Below are 22,930 nucleotides of genomic sequence, written 5' to 3' on the forward strand. Positions count from 1 at the left end.
TGAGATCCATCCAATTTAAATGAGTGTTCATTTTACCCCCCACTTCATACAGGCTGAATTTAGCCATTGTCCACAATTATTATTCGATCTACTGCTGTGAACACAGTGCCAAAAATGGTTTAATTTCCCTGTCTGGATCAATAGCACCTGACACAGCCTATCTCACTCTCATCTCACGTTGAGGCGCTGCATTTATAATGCTATTGACAATATTGAGTAGTATTGACGACAGCACAGGATAAGCACCTCAGGCGGGTGGGAAGGAATGAAGTGCCATTTCTTTACAGCTGTGCACCTTTGTTATAGCTTTTTCAACCATGAACATGAAAATAAAATGGCAGCCAGTAAAACTGGAGGGCTTTGTTTAAATTATTTTACTCAGCCCATTGTGTTTTTGGCAGGATAGTGAAGAGCTCTCAATAGAATTTAAAGGGTTAAGGCTAATAGGAGAAATAAAAGAAAAGGATCCAGCAGCTTTGTGAGATCTGCAAGATGAGAGGATGAATGTTTGCTTGCTGGATGCAAGCTTGGATGCACATATTGCAAATCTTTTTTTTTGGATATAAATTTTCTTTTCATTGAATTGTTCTGATTTACTAAATGTGTAATGGTTAACATTTCAGGTTTTGCACTGTACAGCATCCTGATGGTGCCTTTTTTATAAAATATTAGGGGCAAGTTGGAAAATCACTGTGAGGGAATCAAAAAGGAATCAAAATGACGGCAGGAGTTGCAATTAAATGCAGTGAAATAATAATTACGCACATCTACTATACTCTTCCGACGTTAGTCTATCCAGTGAACACTTAATGCCTGGATGAAGGAAAACGAAAACAAAAGAAAAAATGGCCAAAACGGCAGACTTTCATTTACATACATATTGATCATGCTGCAAAGACCGTGCCTAGTGACTACATCAGCAGTCTGCGTTAAAGTGTCTCCTTGGAAAAACTAAACAAAAGGGGAAACAAACACCGATGGGTCTCTTTATCACAATCCAATTGTCCAGAATCTAAAGTGCTCCTGAGTTTTAGTGTTCAGATTTATTGTGTATGTTCAATTCGACTCTCCCAGGGCAGAGCAGCGGGGAGGAGGGGCTGAGCTGTGCTGCACAGCGCAGCGACTCACCTCTGACTGAATCCCATCCCCACCTTTCATCCCTCAACTTGTCCCGCGTCAGGATGGATGCGTTTGGCTGTCGTCGGACCCGGTAAAAAAAACAAACAAAAAAAGTGTCAGAACAATGCGGTCGGACGGGAGAACCGTCAGTAACTGGAGCGTCTTTGGGCGTCGGTGATGTTTGCAATTGGTGACTGCAGAAATTGCCAACGTGTCCACAGCTTAGCTGCTGGTGCGCTCTTGGAGAGGAAGAACGGACATGTGAATGAGAACGGCTTCCCTTCAGCGCCTCACGTACCTGCCTTGCTTGTTTTAGTTCACTAACTCGAAACAGTAAATTGCCACAAAGTCGCGCAACTGAAAACGGGATCGATCGATTAATTGATTGCTTTTTTTTTCTGCTTGAGGAGGAATTCATGCGCCGATAGCTTACGAGGCCAATATGCCAGAATGGGTCCTCTACAGTATTTATTTCTCAGTGGACTTCTGTACACCCAAACCGATGGTAAGTTTATGAATGCATTTATTATTACTTTACATTATGGTTTCAATCATGTCCAAGCTGCAGGAAACACGCTGGGATGTGACCTGAAGCGTAGTCGACCCTCAGTCTTTCCAGCTCAAGAAGAACCCGACTCCTGACTCCTGCACATGATTTGCTATCAATTTGTTGTGTCTCCTGAATTCTTAGGATGCACCAAGTACTAGTTGGTTAATTTAGTCCTGATGTACGGGCTATTGTTCTGTGCCAACTACTGAATGGCTTTGGTAGACGAAAGTTGCTCATTTATTTATAAGGGCAGCCCTAAGTGAACACATTTCTTAGTAGAATTAAACCCTTGAGAGCCTTCAAATATGGGTGTGTTTTTTGCAGGTAGTGTTGAAATGTCTGCTGGCAATAAAAATGAAGTCAAGGCAGCCAAATAGATTTTTTTCTGTATTGTCTAAAAGGGAAAGGACATTATTTATTAATCAATTGGACTCCCCAAATCTCATATTCTGTTTGTCTTGTTCAGCCATTCCAAGTAGTGTTGCAAGCCTTCATTTATTCGGGCATAGTTTGCTTTAATTCTCTTTATCTGACGTCAGATCTATAGGTTGCCCTACTGTTCAGGTTGCTCAGTTAACTTAATGAAGCTTACTCTGTGTGTTTCATAACTGAAATTGCAATATGGATGGTGGTTATTCGTATAGCTTGGACATTCCCACCTGACTGTCTACGTCTGTAGGCTACACTCACATTTCACAGTGTACAAACACAAGTGTACCTGCACCTAAGATTCTGAACAGGAGGCGATATCCTTGTCATGAAGTGTTTTGTACTATTTTTTTTCCCTGCTGCAGCCCATAAAAACGTGAATGTGTGTCAGTAGAGTAAATGCGGTGCAGGTGTAAGCACTACATGGCACATAAAGTGGGTGTGGATTTGGGTGTTTCCTTGACACTGGAACTGCTGAGTTACTAGTTTGTTTGGCACAGCGTATCAGTGTGATCTAAACAAAGCAAAGAAATTATATTTATCCCATCTTTATGAAGCTCGTAGGGCTCAGTTTTTTGTTGACTTAATGTCAAGGGGCTGTTGATTGAACTGTGAAGTCATTTTGAAGGCTGCAGCTTGTATTGAACTGCTGTTGACAGGTCTTCCAATGTTTGGCCCACCGCGCTTCCCCATATATTTGTTGACAGTGTCAACAGAAACTGAATATTTAATGCTTAACAAACACAGCGCTAATTACAGGGCTGCTGCACTGGTCAATATCAGATTGTGAAGCTGTATGTAACAGACTGGTTGCTCAGCGTGCATTTCCACCTATTCAATTTTACTGTCAAAATTCAGTGAAACATCTGTGTGAAGGAGACACAAGTAATCCCTAATTGCACTTGTCTGACTGACTGCCTGTGGAAAAATACAGGCAATCTGTGATCTATTAGAGAGCATAATGATAAGAGTTTGCAGCTTGAGCACACTCTTATTTTTGATTCATGGAAAAGGTGCCTGTCTTGCTGATTTCAGTTTTGCCATGAGCAGACTAATTTTGCGATTTTGACATCCCAAGCTTATACCTAAAAAAATACCTGAATGGCAAGTGCCCTTTGGTTGACACTCAAATTAATCCTTCAGTTACAAACCTGAATTGAGTCCCGCTGAACTTTGCTGATTGAAAGTTGCCACCCTAAATTGACTTTTATCAGAGTTGCTCTCGGCTTACAAGCTTTTAAACGAACAGTTTTCTTGTTGCAAGACCTTGAATTTCTGCTTCAGCACCATGGACAGATCCCCATAAACAGGCGTACTTGTGGAGAATAATAAGACGCAAAGACTGATGTTTAACAGTCTGAGGCAGTCCTCCACTAGATAAGCCACATTTTGGCAACGTAAATATTTTAATTGTATATAAGAGTATAAAAAAGTCACTTTAAGAGTCTATTGAAATGTATATTGACTTTGTAACCCTCAGAACTGGACTGTTCAGCTGGTAAAATGTGCAGTTTTAAATTAAGGAGTTACATGAAAAAAATCCAAATGTATTCCTTCTGTTCCCACTCATTTATATTCAGGGTCATGGGGCGGATGGAGCAAGCACTGAGCAGAAAACAGGCAAACCCCCTGGATGGGATGCCAGTCCATCACAGCGCCAAAAGACTGACAGGACCCCACAGGACCTTCTTGCTGTTAGATTAGAGTACCAACCGCTGAACCAGTTTGCCAACCGCAACAAAAAAAAATTATCTAATTTAAATTCTGTTGTCTGACAGTACAAGTCTCGAACTCTATATTAGCTGCCGTGGAGACTGTGGGTAATGGGACAGCCAATTAGAAGTCAGTTGTCCACAAACTGCGGGTTTGTTTGTTTGTCATTATGAAACCACACAAATGTTATTACTCAAGAGACGTATGTATAGAGGGTTTTAAAAGCATTTTTAAAACACTATGTATCACCACGTTTGACGTGTTGGTGCCGGCTAATGGAATGCTTTTTGTCAACAAACCTCTTACATTACAAACTGTCATGTCAATTTTCCTCACATTTGCGACTTTATTCCAGTTGTTGTGTAGCAGCCAGTCATCATGGCTGCCTTTGCAATTTGTATGATTTGTCACCATCAAAGGCAAAAAGACAAGCCACCGTGTAACATCATTTTCACTTATTTATATCTTATTTATTCGTTTGCCTTGTGACAGTCCAAAAAGTCTGTTTTGGCAACTCTAACATCACACTCGTGGCTTGTTTGCATGCGCACGACAGAGAAGGTAGACCTTTTAACACAGTTATTATAATGTGCTCATCCACCATGAAGCAGATGAGAGTTGTGATGCTGTCACGTCTGTAAATAAACACCGTGCCACAACATTTGGGTCATTCCACTGTGACATTTAGAGGTGGAATTTATGAAACAGCACTGACTGGAGTTAAGGTGTTCACATGGCCAAATAAATAGAAAGAATAAGCAGGGTAAAGGTTGCTATCTGGGTTGTGGTTACACAAATTATGACATTATCCTTATCACGGTGGTCAGGATTAGGCATTCTTATGACATTTGCTCAAGACTGACTATCAAATACTTGGGTTCAAATTGAACTATTATGCATGCTAATGTAATGAGGTAGCATTTAAGGAGGAAAGAGAAATGCAAACTTTGTTTATCCTCAGTATTACAGCGTAAAGTGAAAAAACCAAATGTAGCAGCCGCTGTTCTACACCCACTGAGACAACTTGTTTGATGATGTCAGTGTTTGATGGAACGTGTTAATGAAAAAGCTAATGAGATATAATGAGTCTTCAGCTCCTGTCTGTGAAAGTAAACATGGAAGCTTCAGTGTAGTAACAGAGATTATAGCTCAGCCAGTAAAAAAAACAAAACTGATATTAATCAACTTTCCTTACAAGGACTGCAATGGAATTACACTATACATTTTATTCAGAGTCATAGTCACAAATCTGAGAGTGAAAGCATATTGCTAGAGATATTTTCTGAGAAATGTCTCCAATATGTCTGTCTGCTGTCTTGTGTTAATTAGCAGTTATGTGGTAGTTAACAGATTCCTTTTGGTGCACTTTTGCACTTTGCACTTCGAGTGTCTGTTGAGGGAGTTCAGTCATACTTGGCTTTGCTGCTCATGAACAGTTACTTGCGATTTTCACAAATGTAGTGCTGCTTCAGCGAAATCTGTTAATATTGAAATGCATTATTTAAGTGCATTTATACATTCTGATTATTACTTCAAGAGAGTATTTGGCTTTTCTTTCTTTTCCCTTCAGGGTCTCGCATTCGCCAGGAAGACTCTCCTCCCCGCATTGTTGAGCACCCCTCTGACCTCATTGTGTCCAGAGGGGAACCAGCCACTCTCAACTGTAAAGCAGAAGGCCGTCCAGCCCCCACGGTGGAATGGTACAAGGATGGGGAGCGTGTCGAGACGGACCGTGACAACCCCCGCTCCCACCGCATGCTGCTGCCCAGTGGCTCCCTCTTCTTCCTACGCATCGTCCACGGACGGCGGAGCAAACCGGATGATGGCAGCTATGTGTGCGTGGCCCGAAACTATCTGGGAGAGGCCGTAAGCCGGAACGCATCTCTAGAAGTAGCATGTAAGTCTGACTTTTCATCATATCCCGCTGGGCACAAAGGTAATACCATGGTCAGGGAAATCTCAGTGTTGCATGACAGAAAAATTGTTATGCAGTATGTATTGAGGTTGGTAACCTTTTGTGGGGTAGGTGAAAATGTGAAAATGCGTTAATGTTGCATCTGATAAAGGTAGAGCTCATGTTAAATTAAGCATAACATTTTGGGGCTGTTGTGCTACGAGATACATATATAACATGTCATCTGTCACAATATGTGCAACGTCACCTTTCCACTGAGCCTACAAGTGTGTGTGCGTGTGAGAGAGAGAGCATACTTAGCTGTGTGCATGGCATGTGTGCACATATGTGTGTGAATATGTTTTTCAGACTGTTAGAGAGACCTGTTTGGATGACCTGTTTGAGTAATGTATGGGCAGAGCTGTGAATTGCTCCAGGGAGGGAGAGAAAAGGGGGCAGGATTTTAACCTAGCTAACTCCCCTTCACTGTTTGGATTTGGAAAGATGCAGCCAGCTCCCAGCCAGTTCTCTCCCTGTGTGGGAGAGAGGCGCTCTGGGCTATTCGCATTTCCATTATGTGCTAAACTGAGCTGATTTCTTGCCATGAACAAGATGCACACACGCTCGGACGCACACACAGATATCCATGCGTGCACACATAAACACCCACAGTGTCTCTCCTGCTCTGTGTTTGTCATCCTCACAGATAGGGAATTCCAGGCAAAGAGTATGTTACAATGTGGTGATATATTTACATGATATTTATCTGCTCAGACTTTCTTTTTAATATTCTTCCCTGTTATTAAATAGGTGAGTGTAAGAATTATTCAAACTAATAACTTGACTGTGATGTACTATATACTGTAGTGATAAGAAGAAGAAGCCTCCCAGTCAGAATTATGGTTTCTATAGTGCTTTTGTGACTTCAGCTGATTTGTCACCCACTCTGGATCTGTAGTTTGCTTTATGAGGAAATCATGGAATGGAAAGAGAGAAAAAAATGGGGAAATGGAGATAAGAACATGAACCTAATAGCAACTCAGCCGAGACATTATCTGGGATCTTTATGCTTTTTCCTGCACCACATCATCTCTTTGTCTTTTATTGGCGTTTCCACATTAGACACTAGTGTTTCTGTTGTCTGCTTTTACTGGTGATTCCTCTCCTTTGTTTCAAACCACAAGTAATGAACTGTGTGTCTGTCTGCGTATGCATGTCTCAGAGGATATAGCATTGGCTTTCACATACAAAACGAGACATTGTGGTGTTTGATATTGCAGCTGATTGCTACAATAGCAGCATCCCTGTCTCCCTGTAATCAGAATTTACACTGCACAATACAGTGCATTTACATTGCACATCTTTAGCTGTACAGTTGTGTTTGAAGACGGTGAATAATTCTCTCTCATAAAGAACCCAGAGACCCAAAACTGTCGTTATAGTGTCAAGAGACAAATGTTATGGCTGCTTCACTGATTCCCTCGACTGAATAGAGGCCGACTTTATGAACACAATGACTGTGTCAGAGTGATTTTGTGGGGATTTTCTGGTTCTCCTTAAATACAATAAAGCTCATTTGTATTTAGTAGCTCAAACAGGCATTCTGAACTCATTTTCCCAGTTAATTGTCACATTCTTTGTGACTGTAGAGCCGCAATTATTATTGCCAAATAGTTTTTTTCCCCCTCTATTGTGGGAAGCGAGATCTGCTATATGTACCATCAACATATATGGAGGGAAAAATAACAAACGAGATATTGTATGTTGTTGTAAATGTGAACTTCCTAACATACAGGAGCTAAATTTAAATGTCAGGAAATAGATATGGAATGTGCTTTAATCTTCGCTCCACTGCAGCTTTAATGTTCCTTGAAATGCTGTCATGTGAGTAATGGATGATGTATTGCCTAATATTGGATCGTTCCTGAAGCCATTCCTGAATGCAAACCGTTTGGTTGCATTTGCTTTTTATATGTGAGGATAGTAGTCCCATAGTGTATGAGGACATCCATAAGGATAAATGTTTGCACAGTGAACTACATCTCACACTTTTAGCTCTGAATTCCTTTGCTTTTATATGAACCATGCAGACTCACCTAAGCCTAATACACCTAAACGTGAATATTCCCATTTCTAATACATGCAAATTCCAGTACCTGCTGTCTGACCACTGTGAAAATATTCTCAGTTGCCTCATTGTCAGATCTCTTCTACAGCCAAATATCTTCCTCACAAATAAAGCTATTTCAGTGTTGATCATATTTGCCAGTTAAAAAAAAAAGCCACTAACCTATTTTTTTTCCAGTGTTGTTTATTCATGTGCAGACAGTGTCAATAGGTTGATTTTTCTGGAGCTTCTCTTACATAAAAGACAGTATGACCAAAGCAGCCTTTAGTCTTCTTTGTGTAATTCAAAATATCATGGCTACAGGGATGCGTAATCGCATGACTCCTCCAGGGGCTGCAGGTTCCTGCCAGTATTGCTGCAGCCAAAGTTGTCATGCAATGCTCCGGGTGGGAGCAAGTGGGTAGATGAAAGTGCTGTGGGGAGGATCTGACAGTGAGTCTAGCTCAAAATGGTCTGTTTCTTTACGAGTCCACACACATCCTCAAATTTTCTAATGGGCTGTAGCATTGTATCTCAACCAGTGGCTTAGAAAATGTAGATAACTAGAGGGGTGCGACTCCCTCGGGTACATTTGTGCTGTACAAGCTCAATTTTGGTGGTTCGTCATGCATTTTGTGAGCTTCGGTCTGACTGAAATCTGAAGAGGCATTATTCATTCCAAACACTTCAGCTGTTTAAGATGGCAGCAAAGCTTAAAATATGTAAATTATGCAGATACGCCAGACAAATCTACAGCTGGCAGTCTGGCAAAAAGCAAATAATATACCTCATAACATTTGTTTGTCTTATAAATCAGCCACTCCTTACTAAAACGTTTATCTGTATGCATTTATTTTCACCACACGTTTCACTGTGGAGCTCATGACAAAGAATCAATACAAAGCAACCTAGCAAAATCATACCGTATGTCTTAGTTTGCTATTGATCCTCTAAACTGGCTGTGGGTAAGATGGCAAACAAGAACCAAAAAAGAAATAAATAGAACAAGCAACACACCCAAAATGTGAGTTTTCCTTAAATTTTAAGAAATAATTATATATATCTCACCATGTATTTATTTCCCCTCTTTTTTACTTTATTTTCCATTAACATAACTGCTACTATTTTAAAGCCATTTTGAATTCCCTTCTTGCGTCTGATCATCTTGCTTCAGGGTAACTTAAAACAAACTAACTATGCTGTCTGTAGGGACAATATTAACATATTTTTCTTCCATCTGCATGTTTTTGTTCCTCTGTGTTACATCTTTTAGCACATTGTAGATGTTGGATTTCCAAGGGAAGTATTTTACATTTAATACATGGCTTGCTTTAGCTGAAAAAGAACGAAGTAACCCGAAAGTATTCTTGACCCTCTATTTCTCTGACTGGAAATAAGAAAACCAAAAGAAAAAAAAAGACACTGGAGAGAAGCAAATTTGATCCTCGGGCCAATCTGGGAATATTTACTGTATCAGCTGGTAGTCCATCACCAGGCACAAATCTGAAGTATTTTCACCCTCGTTGAAATTCTATTTCCTGAGCAGTCTTCTTGGGTGGATATTTGACACAAATGATAACATCAGCCATTTCACCAAGAAATGAGGCCATGTCTGTTTATTATTAGAAAGGTCTTGTATTTTTGCTTGACAAACAGGACTCATTGTGTTGCCGCTACTGTTGCCGCATGTCACTTGATTTTCACAGCCAAGTATGTGATTTTAATAATCAACAGTCACCTGCTGTCAATGTGTACAATCACACATGGCCAACCACCGAGGCAGCTTTTCACATCTGTCTGTTAAGTCAGGCGCTGCAGCTGAGCGCTACTTCTGAGCAGCGTCGACAAACAACTGTGCAACCTCCAGGCCACCAGTGGACTGGCACTAATCATCAGAGTGAGTGGCTGCTGATGGAATTAGAACGGCTTCCTCAAACTATTAAGAGGGGACAGAAAGACATAAACAGTGATGTGTTGAAGGGAGGTGTGGGCGGAGGGGCGGCGGATGCAAGGGTGTTCATTAGCACAAAACTCAAGAACAAGATGAGTGCCCCTCTGTTCGACTGTGCTAAGAGAATTAGAAGTACAGTCACTCAGCCAGACAATCATCAATTAAATCCTCCCAGTCGCAGACAAACCAGCAACCTAAGCAGCCATAATGCTACATAAATCTAGTGTCTTGGATTGGGTTTGGTGGTGCACTATGGTAATTATTTCTGATGAAAGATTAAACAGAATGGACATTTATTTGGTATTTTAGCAGAAGGAATAGAACGAAAGCTTGTTATTCATTCTTTGAAGTACAGCTATGCCTTCTGAGCCAAGATCTACAAAAAGTACATGTACATCGCTTGAATGTAGTCACAAATTATGTTGTCAAGCTGCCAGTGCTTGACACGCAGAAGAGGAGTTGGAAGCATGAATTAAATATCTAAAACCTAGCCAAGTAAAACCCAGCAACACTAAGGCTATGTTCCAATATCCATACGTCCACACTTTATGGTACACCAGAAAAAAAAACATTTAGTTTGTCCCAATACATAGTACGTCAAATGCAATATGCAAAAAATACCAGCATGTCTTATTACATCCAGTCAGATTTTGCAGTATACAAGCCAGCATGCTTTTTGGCCATTCTGACCTACAATCCGCTGTGTAGTTACAACACATACGTCACGGAATCTCACGGAGTTTAAATAAGCTTAAGCCACGAAGAGGACATGGTCAAAAAACAGCTCATTTTGCACTGCAAACTGTGACGGTCAAAGCTTAAGGCGCAATATTACTGCACAATACTGCACAAAACAGGACATATGTAAAGTAAATATATAAAGTATGCAATTTAGAATGCAGCCTCAGTCTACAGCCATGCTAGTGGCTCTGTGAGGCTTAAATCTGCGTATAACACATGACATTGCAATTTATTGGATAGAAAATGAAAACTTGCAGGGTTTTCACTTTCCATGACTAATCTACAAGAGAAGTCAGACTGGCACAACATAACTTCCTCAACGTTAAGGGTTCTTGGATACACACAGATTATTTTTTTAAAATCTCTTTTTATGAGACACAGAATAGGTTGCACACATGTTGCTTAAAATACATACTCTGCTGATAGAAGACTCCAATTGGGTATATGTGACATTAAAAAGCCTTATTTCACTATTTTTTAAAGTAATCGCTTGTCACTAACATGTCTGAGCCGCTGTGCTACTGTAACTGAGTAAGGAGACTAGAGGCTTCTGTGACCACAGATGTCAAACTAATGTCCAGAGCACCCTGGCATTTAGAGAATATCTGGAAATTATAGTGTCTAGTGATAAACCGATGTTCAGCAAGTGAAGTAATTTGCCATTAAGAGATTAACTGAATTCAGGTAAAGAAAACCCAATTTTATGTCTTATTCTAAAGTGAAAGCAGGATTCTATTAATTTAAATGTGAACACTCAACACAAATGTTTTGTCTAAACTCAGCAATTGTTGTGGTACATTATCCTAATCTCAGTATTGATCAAAAATAATTGTGGCTATCATTCTGGCCTTAATTGATGCTTTAGATAGTTGTATGGGGATATTTTGGCTAGAGAACGGATGATGTTGATCAAAAACAGGTACTCTATTGGCAGTGTCTTGCAGTTGTTGGCACTCTATGAAGCAACACTAGTTATTTGTTTGACCATTTAAATCAGCACCACCAAGCTTTGTGTGGCAGTACAAAGCCAAATCTGAATGCTGTCCAGTAAAAAAAGACTATTTTTTCAGCTTTTATTAATAATATTTTATTTTCTACCTAGATGCACTCCCCTAGAAAACCACCCCAACCATTGTACAGTGACCCGTACCTGTAGACACTGTGGTCCCTTGAGCTAACTGCTAACAACATGCTGACACAAATACAGTAAAAGCACTCAGAGAGCACAGTACTCTGCCAAGGCTACTCAGTCGTTGTATCATTTCCTATGGATGAAATCTTCAATTAAAAAAAACTACCTTTTGGTGAGCACAGGTGTGTGTTATGCATGTCTAGGTTGTGTATGGATACTGAATCGTGTGACTTAGATATGTAGTGGGTGGCAGAAATTGATGGCACTCAGAAACGTCCCCACAATTTAATCGATTGTTCTTTGTATCATTTCCGACGGATAGGTCTGCATCGCTCGATTTGTAGTGGGATCGTGATCTTGTGATCGTCAGCAGACAGCTGATGCAGTGTTCATTTGTTGTCATAGTTACAGTGACGCCGTGCTGCTATCTCGCAGTACAGAGATCTTTAACAAATATATGGATTCAGGCTATAAGCTGCATCACTGCCAAAATCTAATCACTTGGTCCTTGTGTCATTTCTGACCTTCCCTGAAAATTTCCTCCAAATTCGTTAGTCCGTTTTTGAGTGATGTTGGTGACAGACAAACAGACGGAAAGACAGACAGACAAACAGCAGCACAAACGTATGCCGCCACGTTGATTGGCGGAGTAATATTGTCATGATCATGTTCATCAAGTGGAGCATTTGTCATTTCACCCACCTGAGTTTAACATCTAAGCATGCTAAAATGTGTTTCTTAGCACAGAACACAGACAACAGCTGTAGATGACAAGAATGTCATTAGTTAGCAGGAGATATAAGATAGAGAATCTGAAATTTTGACCTGTAGGTAGCACAACACATTTGTCTGTATCGAATGATAATGCATCCATCCTTTAGATGTTGACATGTTTCACAGGTTAAATGAAAACTCTTTCATTCTCATGGCACTAGCAGAACACTCAATGTTATAATAAGGTGTGGATTAATCCTTTGAGAATCATGAATTTCTGTCTGTGGTGGCAATCGCACTCAGTGTAACAGAAGGACTGATCAACAGACAGACACTGTCATCCATACAAACACATCACTTACATGGTTGAATATAAACAGTGACACCCCACAGATCAGTGTTTAAAAAAAAATTCATGCTTTATTTTGTTTATAACCAGTGTTTTGCCAAGTGTGGACTGTAGTGTAAATTTCACTTTGATCTTTGGGCAAGCAATTAACAAGATCAGGTTAAATGAACTACAAGTGATCGATCTAACAGCAATATTTATGACTTCATTCGGCAAAGTTCAGCACTCGCTAAAGATGACATGTCTGTTACCTGAGCATGTTATATGTGAGGCTTTAAATAAAAAGAACACGCATATAAACAAACATATTGGGAATTACTATGGCTTAAAATCACTGATAATGAATGCAGAACAAAACTATATGTGTGAAGGTTATGACTGGTAACATAAAACTGTTCCCCGTCACTCAATTTATACATTTCGCCAATCAAAACAAGCAGCACAGTTATGATCCATGCCTGTGCAAGCATGAGCAGGAGTCCTATAGCACTGAATTCGATCTCTCATTCCTACACCTATATGTGTACTTGAAGGCTTAATATTTCACAATATCAGCGGGGATTTTAGCACTCACTTACAATTAAAGGAATCAGAACGCCATTGCCATGCTTATCTAGTGTACTGTAAACTGTATTGGTAACTAATAAACATTGCTAATCTCCACATGCAAACTACCTGTGTGGAAAAACATTACTGAAAATATTTCAATGTAATACATTTCAGGCTGTAAATGTTATAACCTATTTGTATTTGGCCTCTAAGTGTGGTGTTTCTTCTCTGCTTCCTTGTCACTGTGTCCTTTTCAATGATGAACGTTCCTCTAAGCCATTCAGCACTGTGCACTATACAGTAAACAACATAGCATAGTGAGCCTAATTTGAGAGCCAAAGTCATGCTTCCTCCAGGCATGAAATATTCTTCTCTCACAGAGTGCGTCACATGGATGGAATAATTCATCCCCCACCCGACGGACTTGTGACTGCCGTAAACTGCACGGGCAGTTGATTAGAAGGTGTCTGTGTTTCCCCCCCAGCATCCAATAGATCTAGGCATGGGTCCTGGGTGAGTTTTTATGTTGTGATACCAGGAATGAGGTGGTGGTCAGCCATTACTATTACTAAGCACTTAGTGGTGGGGATCCAAAAAAAATCCTGCAGTACATCACCAAAGGTTCAGCCGCCTTTTCATTGGGCGACATTCTCTTGTGTTTTAGAAAAGTGGCTAGTTGGCATTAATCCTGCATTTCACTCTTACCGTTTGACAACATCCAAAGTTACTTCCTGCCAGCCCCGTGTGTTCCCAGGCAGCCTGTCAGTGTTTTGTATGAGTGGATAGGTTGGCCACATTGCACAATCTGTTACCAGTCCAGCAGCCCCCATGTGTACCTTTCCCCTGTTTGCCTTCCTCTGCCTTGCTTTCATTAAGCCAGTACAGGCTACTGAGCTTTCAAAATCCAGCTGTTCTGACAGGATCTTTATCAGCTGTTGAGTTGAAATTTGTGTTTTACTTATTTTGCCATTATTACTGTATGTCTTCAGCACTATGTCAGTGCAGTTCATTTACAATACCATTAGTAGTTATCTTCACATCTGCGGAGCCCCTTTCGGCTAAAAAATTTTAGAGATATTGCAATAAAAATGCTAAGACATATCATTCTTCCATGTTTTATCATAATTCAATCAGTGGTATCTGATCTTGTAAATGCACAGAGAAATACTGTATAAAGTCTCCAGCCTTGAGTCTCAGCAGAAGCATAAGGGGATGATTACACTGAAAAAAGTGATGCTTTCCACCCCCTACATTTGTGATTCCAATCACAGTGATGCTTTTTCTCTTTTGCAGGCGGGACATCTTGCTGTTGCTAGGCAGCCTGTAATCAGTCATCAATTACTTGTGTGCCACTGAGCTACATATAACTATTTACAGCTGCTACATTAAGGCAATCAACAACAAAGCAGGGGCTAAAACACAAACCTTCAAATTTACCCAGAAGTGCTCCATTAATGTTCCTCTTAGTGTGATGTTTGCTGTTTATACTATGTCAGTTTTATTCGTTAAATCTGATCATGTGCCTTTGGGTGCTCAGTACTACTCGCCTTTTTCTTAATATTTGTTGTTGACAGTGCAGCTGGGAAGGCCGATTCCTGAGGTTTTGCAACTGGACAACAGAGAAAAAGCCGAAACACCCTACAGCTTGGGTCAGAGTTGATGTTTTTCCAACTTAGGCCTCATTTCTATCTTATTCGTAGATGCATAAAACACCACAGATGTGCGCAAAAAAGCATATCATACCTTTTGAAATTGTATAGATAAATATACTGTCCAGAAACATGCCTGATGTAATTGAATTCTTTGATTAAAACTCTTTGGTTTGACAAAGAAATTACACTTTGAAGGCTTATATAATTGTTGGAATTTGTCTCATCGTTTGTTTTTGGGTCTTTGTGTTACTTTAAGACATTACATTTCATGGCATTTCATTCATCCGGCCAGTGGAACTACATAGACTTGTTTTCCTCTGCTTAAGGCAGTCTAATTTTACAACAGTACAAATATAGCGATGGCCAGGGCAGGCAAGTAGAACTAATTTATGGGTATTTTTTTGGCTGAAGACAGTGAGATATGGGGCTAGCATCTGGTGCTAACTGGACCATGCTCACTCCTTGGAGGTCTGTGCATTTTGAGGTTCGGTAAGTTAGCTAAGGGCTAGCATCTGGTGTTAATTGGACCATGCAAACACCTTTAAGAGCTCTGGTGCACTTTCTTACAGTTGGTTGGAAGAAACATATGCCTGGCGTGAAGAGGCACACTAACTCAATTTCCTCTGTTGAAGCTTGTTGTAGCTTTCTAATTTCCTTTTAAGTAGCAGCTGTATGAATGTGGAAATCTGAGATAGAATTCAACATGTTACATTTTCAGTATGTGTCCTTTTACTGCATTTACTCCAAGAGGTGTACTGAATTTATGTATTATACCCTGGTACTTTTAGAGCAGTTATGCCATTCTCTTGAGCATAAATATCTGGAATTCATCACAAATGTGTAGCAAATAGGAAAAACTTAATGAGAATATTTAGAGTTTAATCAAATTTCTCTCCATTTAAACTGGCACTCATATTTATTTATACTAACCTTAGGTAATTCATGTCTCCAGTTCGATTGATGTGCCTATTGTATTTTAGTTTCTAAAATACACCAGTTCATTGATACATTTGCTCCCACTTCAACAGGCAGTTGTAACCTTGTCAAGAAAATCAGTGACAACAAAAAATATTTTTGTCAAGAAACAAAGAAACAATTAGTCAATGACATACTTGAACACAACTTAGATAGAGACTATGTTTAGAAGCAAAAGAAAAAATAGGTGTGATTTGGATCAATTTTGTAGTCGATTGATTTGATTACATATGATTGTACCTTCCTGTATATACAGTATTATTGAATACATCATTAGCTTAGGGCTGCTATTTGCGTTGCTTTAAAGACATGGGTATGGCTAAACAGTAGTATCTGGTGAAAGGCAGTGTAAAAGAGTTCATACTAAAATTCAAAATTATGATAACAGATCGTCCATAGTTCTCAGACTGACAGTAGTAAGAAGATCAAAAGTGAGTGAGGTTAACAGTTTTTGGGTCAGTCTAATGACAGCAGCAGTCAGCATCATCCTTTAGCGGAAGCGATTGTGTTTAGAAAGTCACTGGCCAATCTCTGGTAAAGGTCACATTGGGTCAAGCTATTCACACCCACCTGTCACAGCCTATGACTGAGGATAGCTGTTATGAATAAACCAAATCTTCCTGTCCACCCACGGCGTGCTGACCAAAGATTGAAAATCTTCCAGCAAAATTGTGTTCAAGGGTGTGGCTGCTAGTTCCTCTAGTGAGGAAAAAAATATGTTTACTGTTAAAGTATCTTTGAGATTTAACGCTTAAGTTGCACTAGACAAAGACAAAGCTGTGTTGGAAAAATGTTTCTTTTAAATACAGACAATTAGGTAGCATCTATCTGATAGCCTTTGTCAGAATCATTCAGCCACTCTGCGCATACATTTCATTGTGTTCACGTTTTGGTTTGATTTGACAAAGACCATGCCACAAAATCCATTTCCAGTATGACGGATCACAAAATGATTCATTATGCACCGCTGTCTACTTTTCAAGGTAGTATATTGTGATGCCATGCACAGTACATTATTGGCTATAATTTAATGTGGTCGTGTTCCAACATTTGAATTTGAAATATGGGTATACATCTCCTTTTAGATGAGTTGGCGCTGGCTTAAGCTACTCCATTAGCAGACCTTGAATGAGGCCTTCACACTATTACAGATACAGCTGTAACTTATTGTTGCTGTCATCTGTGGAAGCTGAAGCTGGGTGTAGCCTTCTTCATTTCAGACAGCTACATCCGGCTATGTTCACTAACGTTTTATAAAATCATGTATTAATATTTGGCTGCACAGAAGGCATTTCCATCAGAATAGCAAAACACAATTAGTCATTTTTCAACTGACCCCTGGCGTGCTCCTGTGTTCACACCACGTGTGTTCTGCGTCTGTGTGCAAGCAGGAGTTTCTTTACTCGTGTGATTGTTTGTGCAACGGAGTGTGACAAAGCTAAGGCGTGTGTGTCTTTCAGCAAAATGATAATGGTTCATAATTGTAGCTGTGCAGTGATTGATGTGCAATCACTGCAAAAAGTCTTGATTTGGGTAAGAGAGCATCTTCAGGCAGATTTACTAATGGAAAAACAAGAAAACACACAGGGACTATGGAGAATTCATCAGAAATCGTATTAGAATATATTATAGTCACCCTTTTTTTGTTTGTTAAGCAGGACTGGGAGCTGTGTTACAATATCTGCCTTTTCATATTGCAATATGGCTAATTTGGGTATGCTTATCCACTCCCTTTAGTGGTGTACAGTCTGGCAGGGGTGATGAGACTGAGGAACATCACCAACCAGCCAGAGGGGCTCTGTAGTTGGTTTATTATTCATGTGGCCTACCCAACATTCCACCCAATCTAGGCCAAAGCGCTGTTATAGCTACTAAGTGTCACATCCGAGACTTCCGTTGGCCCGTTCATTCACCTCCATCGCATCAGTCTACGCAGCAATCATCAACAACTCCATCCACCTTATCTCCTGATTCACAAGAAGCGGAGAGTGCTGGAGCCAGGGAAGCACTAAAGTGACATCAGACTTCCCCAGTGCACACCTCAGTGAGTAAAAAGGAAAGGGAATATCCGGAATCTTGATTAATTCATGAAATCCGCTGAATGTGGTATCTTTCTTTTGTACAACCTCAAAAGCCACACACTCAAGCACCTGTTTCCTCGTGCTTTTTTACCTGGGTTAGGTGAATTCATAAATAAATGCTATCTACAAGACAGAGTGAGCACTGGTATGTGTACTGCCGCTGCCTTTTATATCAGCAGATCTACAAAGTGCTGCACCCCGACGTGTGTCAATTCATTCTCCACTGTTGTAAAGGGTGCAACTGCAACAAGGGAGCAAATAACATTCCATCCTATCTGACATGTGTCTGTTTGTGTAAAGCAAGCGATGCTTACTGTTTGTGTTGTATGGACAGAAGGGTTGACCGGATGGCGGACTCAGGGCCAGTGTGTCAGGGGTCTGAAGGGGGATTCTGATAATCAGACAGCTGCTAAACATCCTGCATGGCATGCCTCACTAATCAGAACCTTAGTGTGCTGTACTTTCTGTCCTTCACACCAAATAGCCTGTTTAGATTTTCATTCACAGAGTCCTTCACATTCTTCTCAGTAATATATGCTCTTCATTCGACTCTTGTTTATTTGCTAGTCTCCAACGCATCATGTCCTTAATTGTCTTCCCTTGCTATAATCCACAAACCTGCTAGACTGTGGCCCTTAAGCTTAGATGTTTATTTCTTTTTTATAGACTTTGGAGCCAATTTAGTTTCTCGGTTGTTGGATGATTGTGGTGCCTTCTACTTTTTGGATTTGAGTTGCTGCTGTACTGTCTTTTGTGAGGACTCTTAAGTCCTCGACTGCCTCTGTAAAAAACCCTTATCTGAATTAAAAGTGGTAGGAAACACATGTCGTGAGCTACAGGGTCTCTGATGGCTTAACTTCATACTTAAAGACACTTTACACTAGTTCACAATGAGGGATGGCATGCCGTGTAATTGCATTTTTTGTAGAAGTGAAACATTTTATTGCCAAAGACTCTCTAGACAACCAGTGTTTTTTAGTCTGACAAGAGACTGGCTCAGCTGCTCTAGACGGTAGGAAAGGGGCTATTGTAAGCCGAACTGACTGTAACTGTGAAACAGACACAAAAAAGGCTCAGAGAAGACTGCACAATAGCAGCATTTATATAGAAGCCACAACATTTGGTTTTTTCCTCTTCTTACCATCTACCTACAGTCACCCTTTTGCCTCCCAGCAAAGACTCGGAAAAGGGAGAGATGGCACATGAAAACTTTGACAGTGAGTCCAAATTCAAATGCATCACGAGGAAAATATCAAAACAAAATTGGTTCAGTAATAATAGATGGCATTAATTTGATTATACAGAATAGAAGCAATTCAAAAACCTTTTTTTTTTTTTTTTCTCAAAGCAGTTGTGTTCCTGTGTACAGCATGATTCTCCCATGGTTAGTGGGTTGGTCTCATGCTCCAGTAGTTAATGTGCACTAGGCCATCGCTGCAGATGTTGTCCGCATGGGGACCGGAGCTGAAGAGTGACCAACAGAGCTCGACATGGGGAGGGATGGACAGCATGTTCCAGAACAGATGTTTCCAGCCTTTGTGCGTTTGTCATTTGGGCCTTAATCTGGTCACTGAAGGGCATTAGAGTATACAGAAAGGCAAAGGGGATGGACGCCGCATGAGTGGGGTCCACAGCTGTCAGCACCCTTGAGAGAACACCCTCCGCTGCCACCCACCCCCACCTCACCCTCCACAAATCCTAAATTCACTCCCACGTTCGAGGCCTTCCCACAGCACGCAAACCAAACACCACGCACTTAGTAATTGGCTCAGAATTAGGGCACATGGTGTATTGTTGAACCTGCGGAGATTATGCGTTATGCTTGAATCTGTGGAGATTATGCAGCGCTGGGATATTATGCCTCCATTTTCTCTGATTGCCTCTCTGCATTATTTCCCTGCTTGTGCCATGGTGAATATCCCTCTCATTTCATCCTTTTCTTTCCCTTCTCCCCCCTCACTAATATTGCACCTCATTCTCTTTTCACTTTCCTCTCAGTTCCCTTCTGTTCTGCACCCTCCACTCCTCTCCCTCTACTGTTCTCTTTCATTCTCCTCCTCTTCAACCCCTCGCCTCCCCTCACCCTCCCCTCCCGTCCGCTTCTCCTCCGTAGGGCCTCTGGCTGTCTCCCCACAAGTGATGTTCTCCTGGCCAGATGATGCATGCATATCTCTTGTGTCTTCTTGATGCTAACTCACGCCGACGTTTGCACGGCATTGTGGGATTCTGCTCTCGGTCATATTTCATGTAATGATGGAAATGATGATGGTGATGAGGAATCAGGGAGAGGCGGGGCATGTGTGAGGGGTTTGGGGTGGGGGGGGTGCTTCTATTTTCTGTCCTTGTCTTTTCTTCAATATCAATCAGCGCTGCGAGATAAGATGGAAGATAATGGTCACAGAAAGAGTAGCCTGTGATAAGTTTTGGTTTGAGTTTGAATGAGTTTCTTTTCACTTTCCATATCTCATGAGCAACCCCGAGTGTTATACATCAGGAAGCGGCTTTCATCATTATTGGTGCTGTGCATCAACCTTGAATTGTAAGCTGCACCTGCAAAGCCCAGGGTCAACCGTTTTTGTTTTTTTTTAGTTTGCTTCAAGAGAGACTGATGTTTACTTGAACACCGTGTTCCGATGAAGAGACAGGAAGCGAAAATCATCCCTAATAGAATAGCATTTTCCTTGCAAGTGCACTAACAAGGGGAAATGTGTTCTAAGCAAAAGCAGGGTGAGAGGAAAACAGGGAGGATAAACACATTGGGTGGTATCATTATTGGATGAGTCGGAGGCCATGGCAGACTTTTGGCCCTTCTGCAGTGTCTCCTGTCTGTGTATGTGTGATAGATTTAATGCATGTCTGTTAGAGAAAGAGATGCTGGTGGTTGTGTGCACATTTTAGGAACCTGCCGGTATGCAAAGCTGTGTCAGTGGATATAGCATCTATGGAAGAGAGATTTCTTCACAGTCTTTGCTACACCCTAATTAATCTGCTTAAACCTGCTAGGCCTGTCTCCAGCACTCTTACACATCAGAAAAGCCAGGCAGCTCTGAATCCAACCAGGATTTTCTCCATGGATGCCAGTGGAAAATCACTCCAGCCTCACAGCTGACAGCTTTCTGTCAGAGTGTGCAGAAACGCATGTAAAGTAGAGACAAACATACACCTCATCATTTCCTATGATGGATGTTGGATGGGGAGGCATTTATCACAAAGGGTCATGAAGCCCCTGAAACAATCAGGTTGTTGGTTTATATTGCCTATCTGCATCCTCTGCCTTTTAGATGACAGACAGACGCCAGATGAAGCAATTTATGGGCAGTGGTGTTCTCTCAGCCTTGCCCTAGGCCATGGCTGTGATCTGGGTTTGAAAAAAAAATAGCAATGACAAAAGGGTGACAGTCATTTTTTTCATCTCTTTCACTCGCTGTTACCACTAAAGCTGTTGTAAACAGCTCTCCTGGAATTTCCTAATGCAGCCAAATGTTTGTGAAAGCTGTTGTCAGGAGCTGTCCAAACTAAACTCAAATCCAACTTATTCACCTAGCTTCATTCAAGTCAGCTAAGCAACATGCTCTTAAAGAGTTTTTGCTTAGCGCTTTTTCTGCATCTCTTGCCTTCTGCAAAATCCCACGCTGAATATCAAATTGGACATGGGAGATAAGGTTTCAGGGTTTTGGTTGCACTTAAGCAGATTACAGTGTAACGATTGGTGAATAAAGGACTCCTCGTTGAAGCAAAAATGAAATGTCCAATAGTTTCTTGGCAATGTGCTACAGTATCTACAATATGTGGACTAATATAATGAAGTGCATCCAGGGATTCAGCAAATTAAACTTAATTGAAACGCTGTACAGAGTAAGCAAAAATATTTACTGTTCAGTTATTTAATGCTGCAGTGCAGTAATTTCTCTTGATGATTTGCTCTTGATGCCTACCTAGTAAACAGAGATATTGGATATAACATGTTGTAACAGTAAAAATTGTCTTTGCAGCAGTATTTCATGTCAGAGTTTGGATAGTCAGTCAGATACTGGACCTAATATGGTGCAAGTCTGAAATAATAACCCAATATGCTACTTCTTAGCCTGATAATATAATGGTTTTGGTATGAGATGTCAAATTAAATCAAATATATGAAACAAACATACATGTAGCATGCCGTTCAAAAGTGTCGGGTCATCCAAGCTATTTCATGTTTTCCAGGAAAACTCACACTTTTATTCATGTGCTAACATATTTGCACAAGGGTTTTCTAATCATCAATTAGCCTTTCAACACGATTAACTAACACAATGTAGCATTAGAACACAGGAGTGATGGTTGCTGGAAATGTTCCTCTGTATCTCTATGTAGATATTCCATTAAAAATCAGCCATTTCCAGTTAAAATTCACCACATTAACAATGTATAGACTATATTTCTGACTAATTTAATGTTGTCTTCATTGAAAAAAGCTTTTCTTTCAAAAACAGCAACATTTCTAGGGGACCCCAAACTTTTGAATGGTAATGTACATACACACATGTACACATACGGATGCATAACCATTTGTAGTAATTCAAAAAAATTGCACTTATAAGTAAGGGCTATAAGTGTTTTGTAAATCAAAGCAATTTCCTTTCAATCACAAGACAATTAACACTTGTGCTGATTTGGAATTTAGCATCCCTTTTAACTGTTTTGATCCTGAGTAATGAAAAAAATGGCACAAGCATTTGCAATCATACTTATTAAAGTTTGAGACAGCGTGCTTGAGCTTGATTAGCTAATATCAGAGTTAGACGTTGAAGTGTTTTTGGTGTGTTGTGAAATGACGAATCTAATTTAGCATGCAAGTGTAGAAACAATTTTTGCACGTCTATTATATGGAAGGAACACAGACGCAGTCCTTTTTGGGTTCTTAACATAATTGATTTCTATTTTGAGGTATGCCACTTGTTGAGTGCAAAATAGATGAGAAGATTAACAAAATGA

At 40.4% G+C, this 22,930-nt stretch overlaps 1 protein-coding gene across 1 annotated transcript in view; it reads left to right on the top strand.

Moving 5' to 3' along the window:
- Positions 1 to 1,070: 1,070 nt before the first annotated feature.
- The window catches only part of LOC110967111 (roundabout homolog 2-like), an 85,263-nt gene continuing 63,403 nt past the window's right edge, over positions 1,071 to 22,930 (top strand). Inside the window, 2 exon segments of the mRNA XM_022216623.2 lie at positions 1,071 to 1,624; positions 5,382 to 5,708. Of these exon segments, the coding sequence (XP_022072315.2) occupies positions 1,570 to 1,624; positions 5,382 to 5,708 (382 nt within the window). The 5' untranslated portion in view covers positions 1,071 to 1,569.

This window comes from Acanthochromis polyacanthus, chromosome 17 (genome assembly GCF_021347895.1).
Source record: "Acanthochromis polyacanthus isolate Apoly-LR-REF ecotype Palm Island chromosome 17, KAUST_Apoly_ChrSc, whole genome shotgun sequence".
Classification (NCBI taxonomy): domain Eukaryota; kingdom Metazoa; phylum Chordata; class Actinopteri; family Pomacentridae; genus Acanthochromis; species Acanthochromis polyacanthus.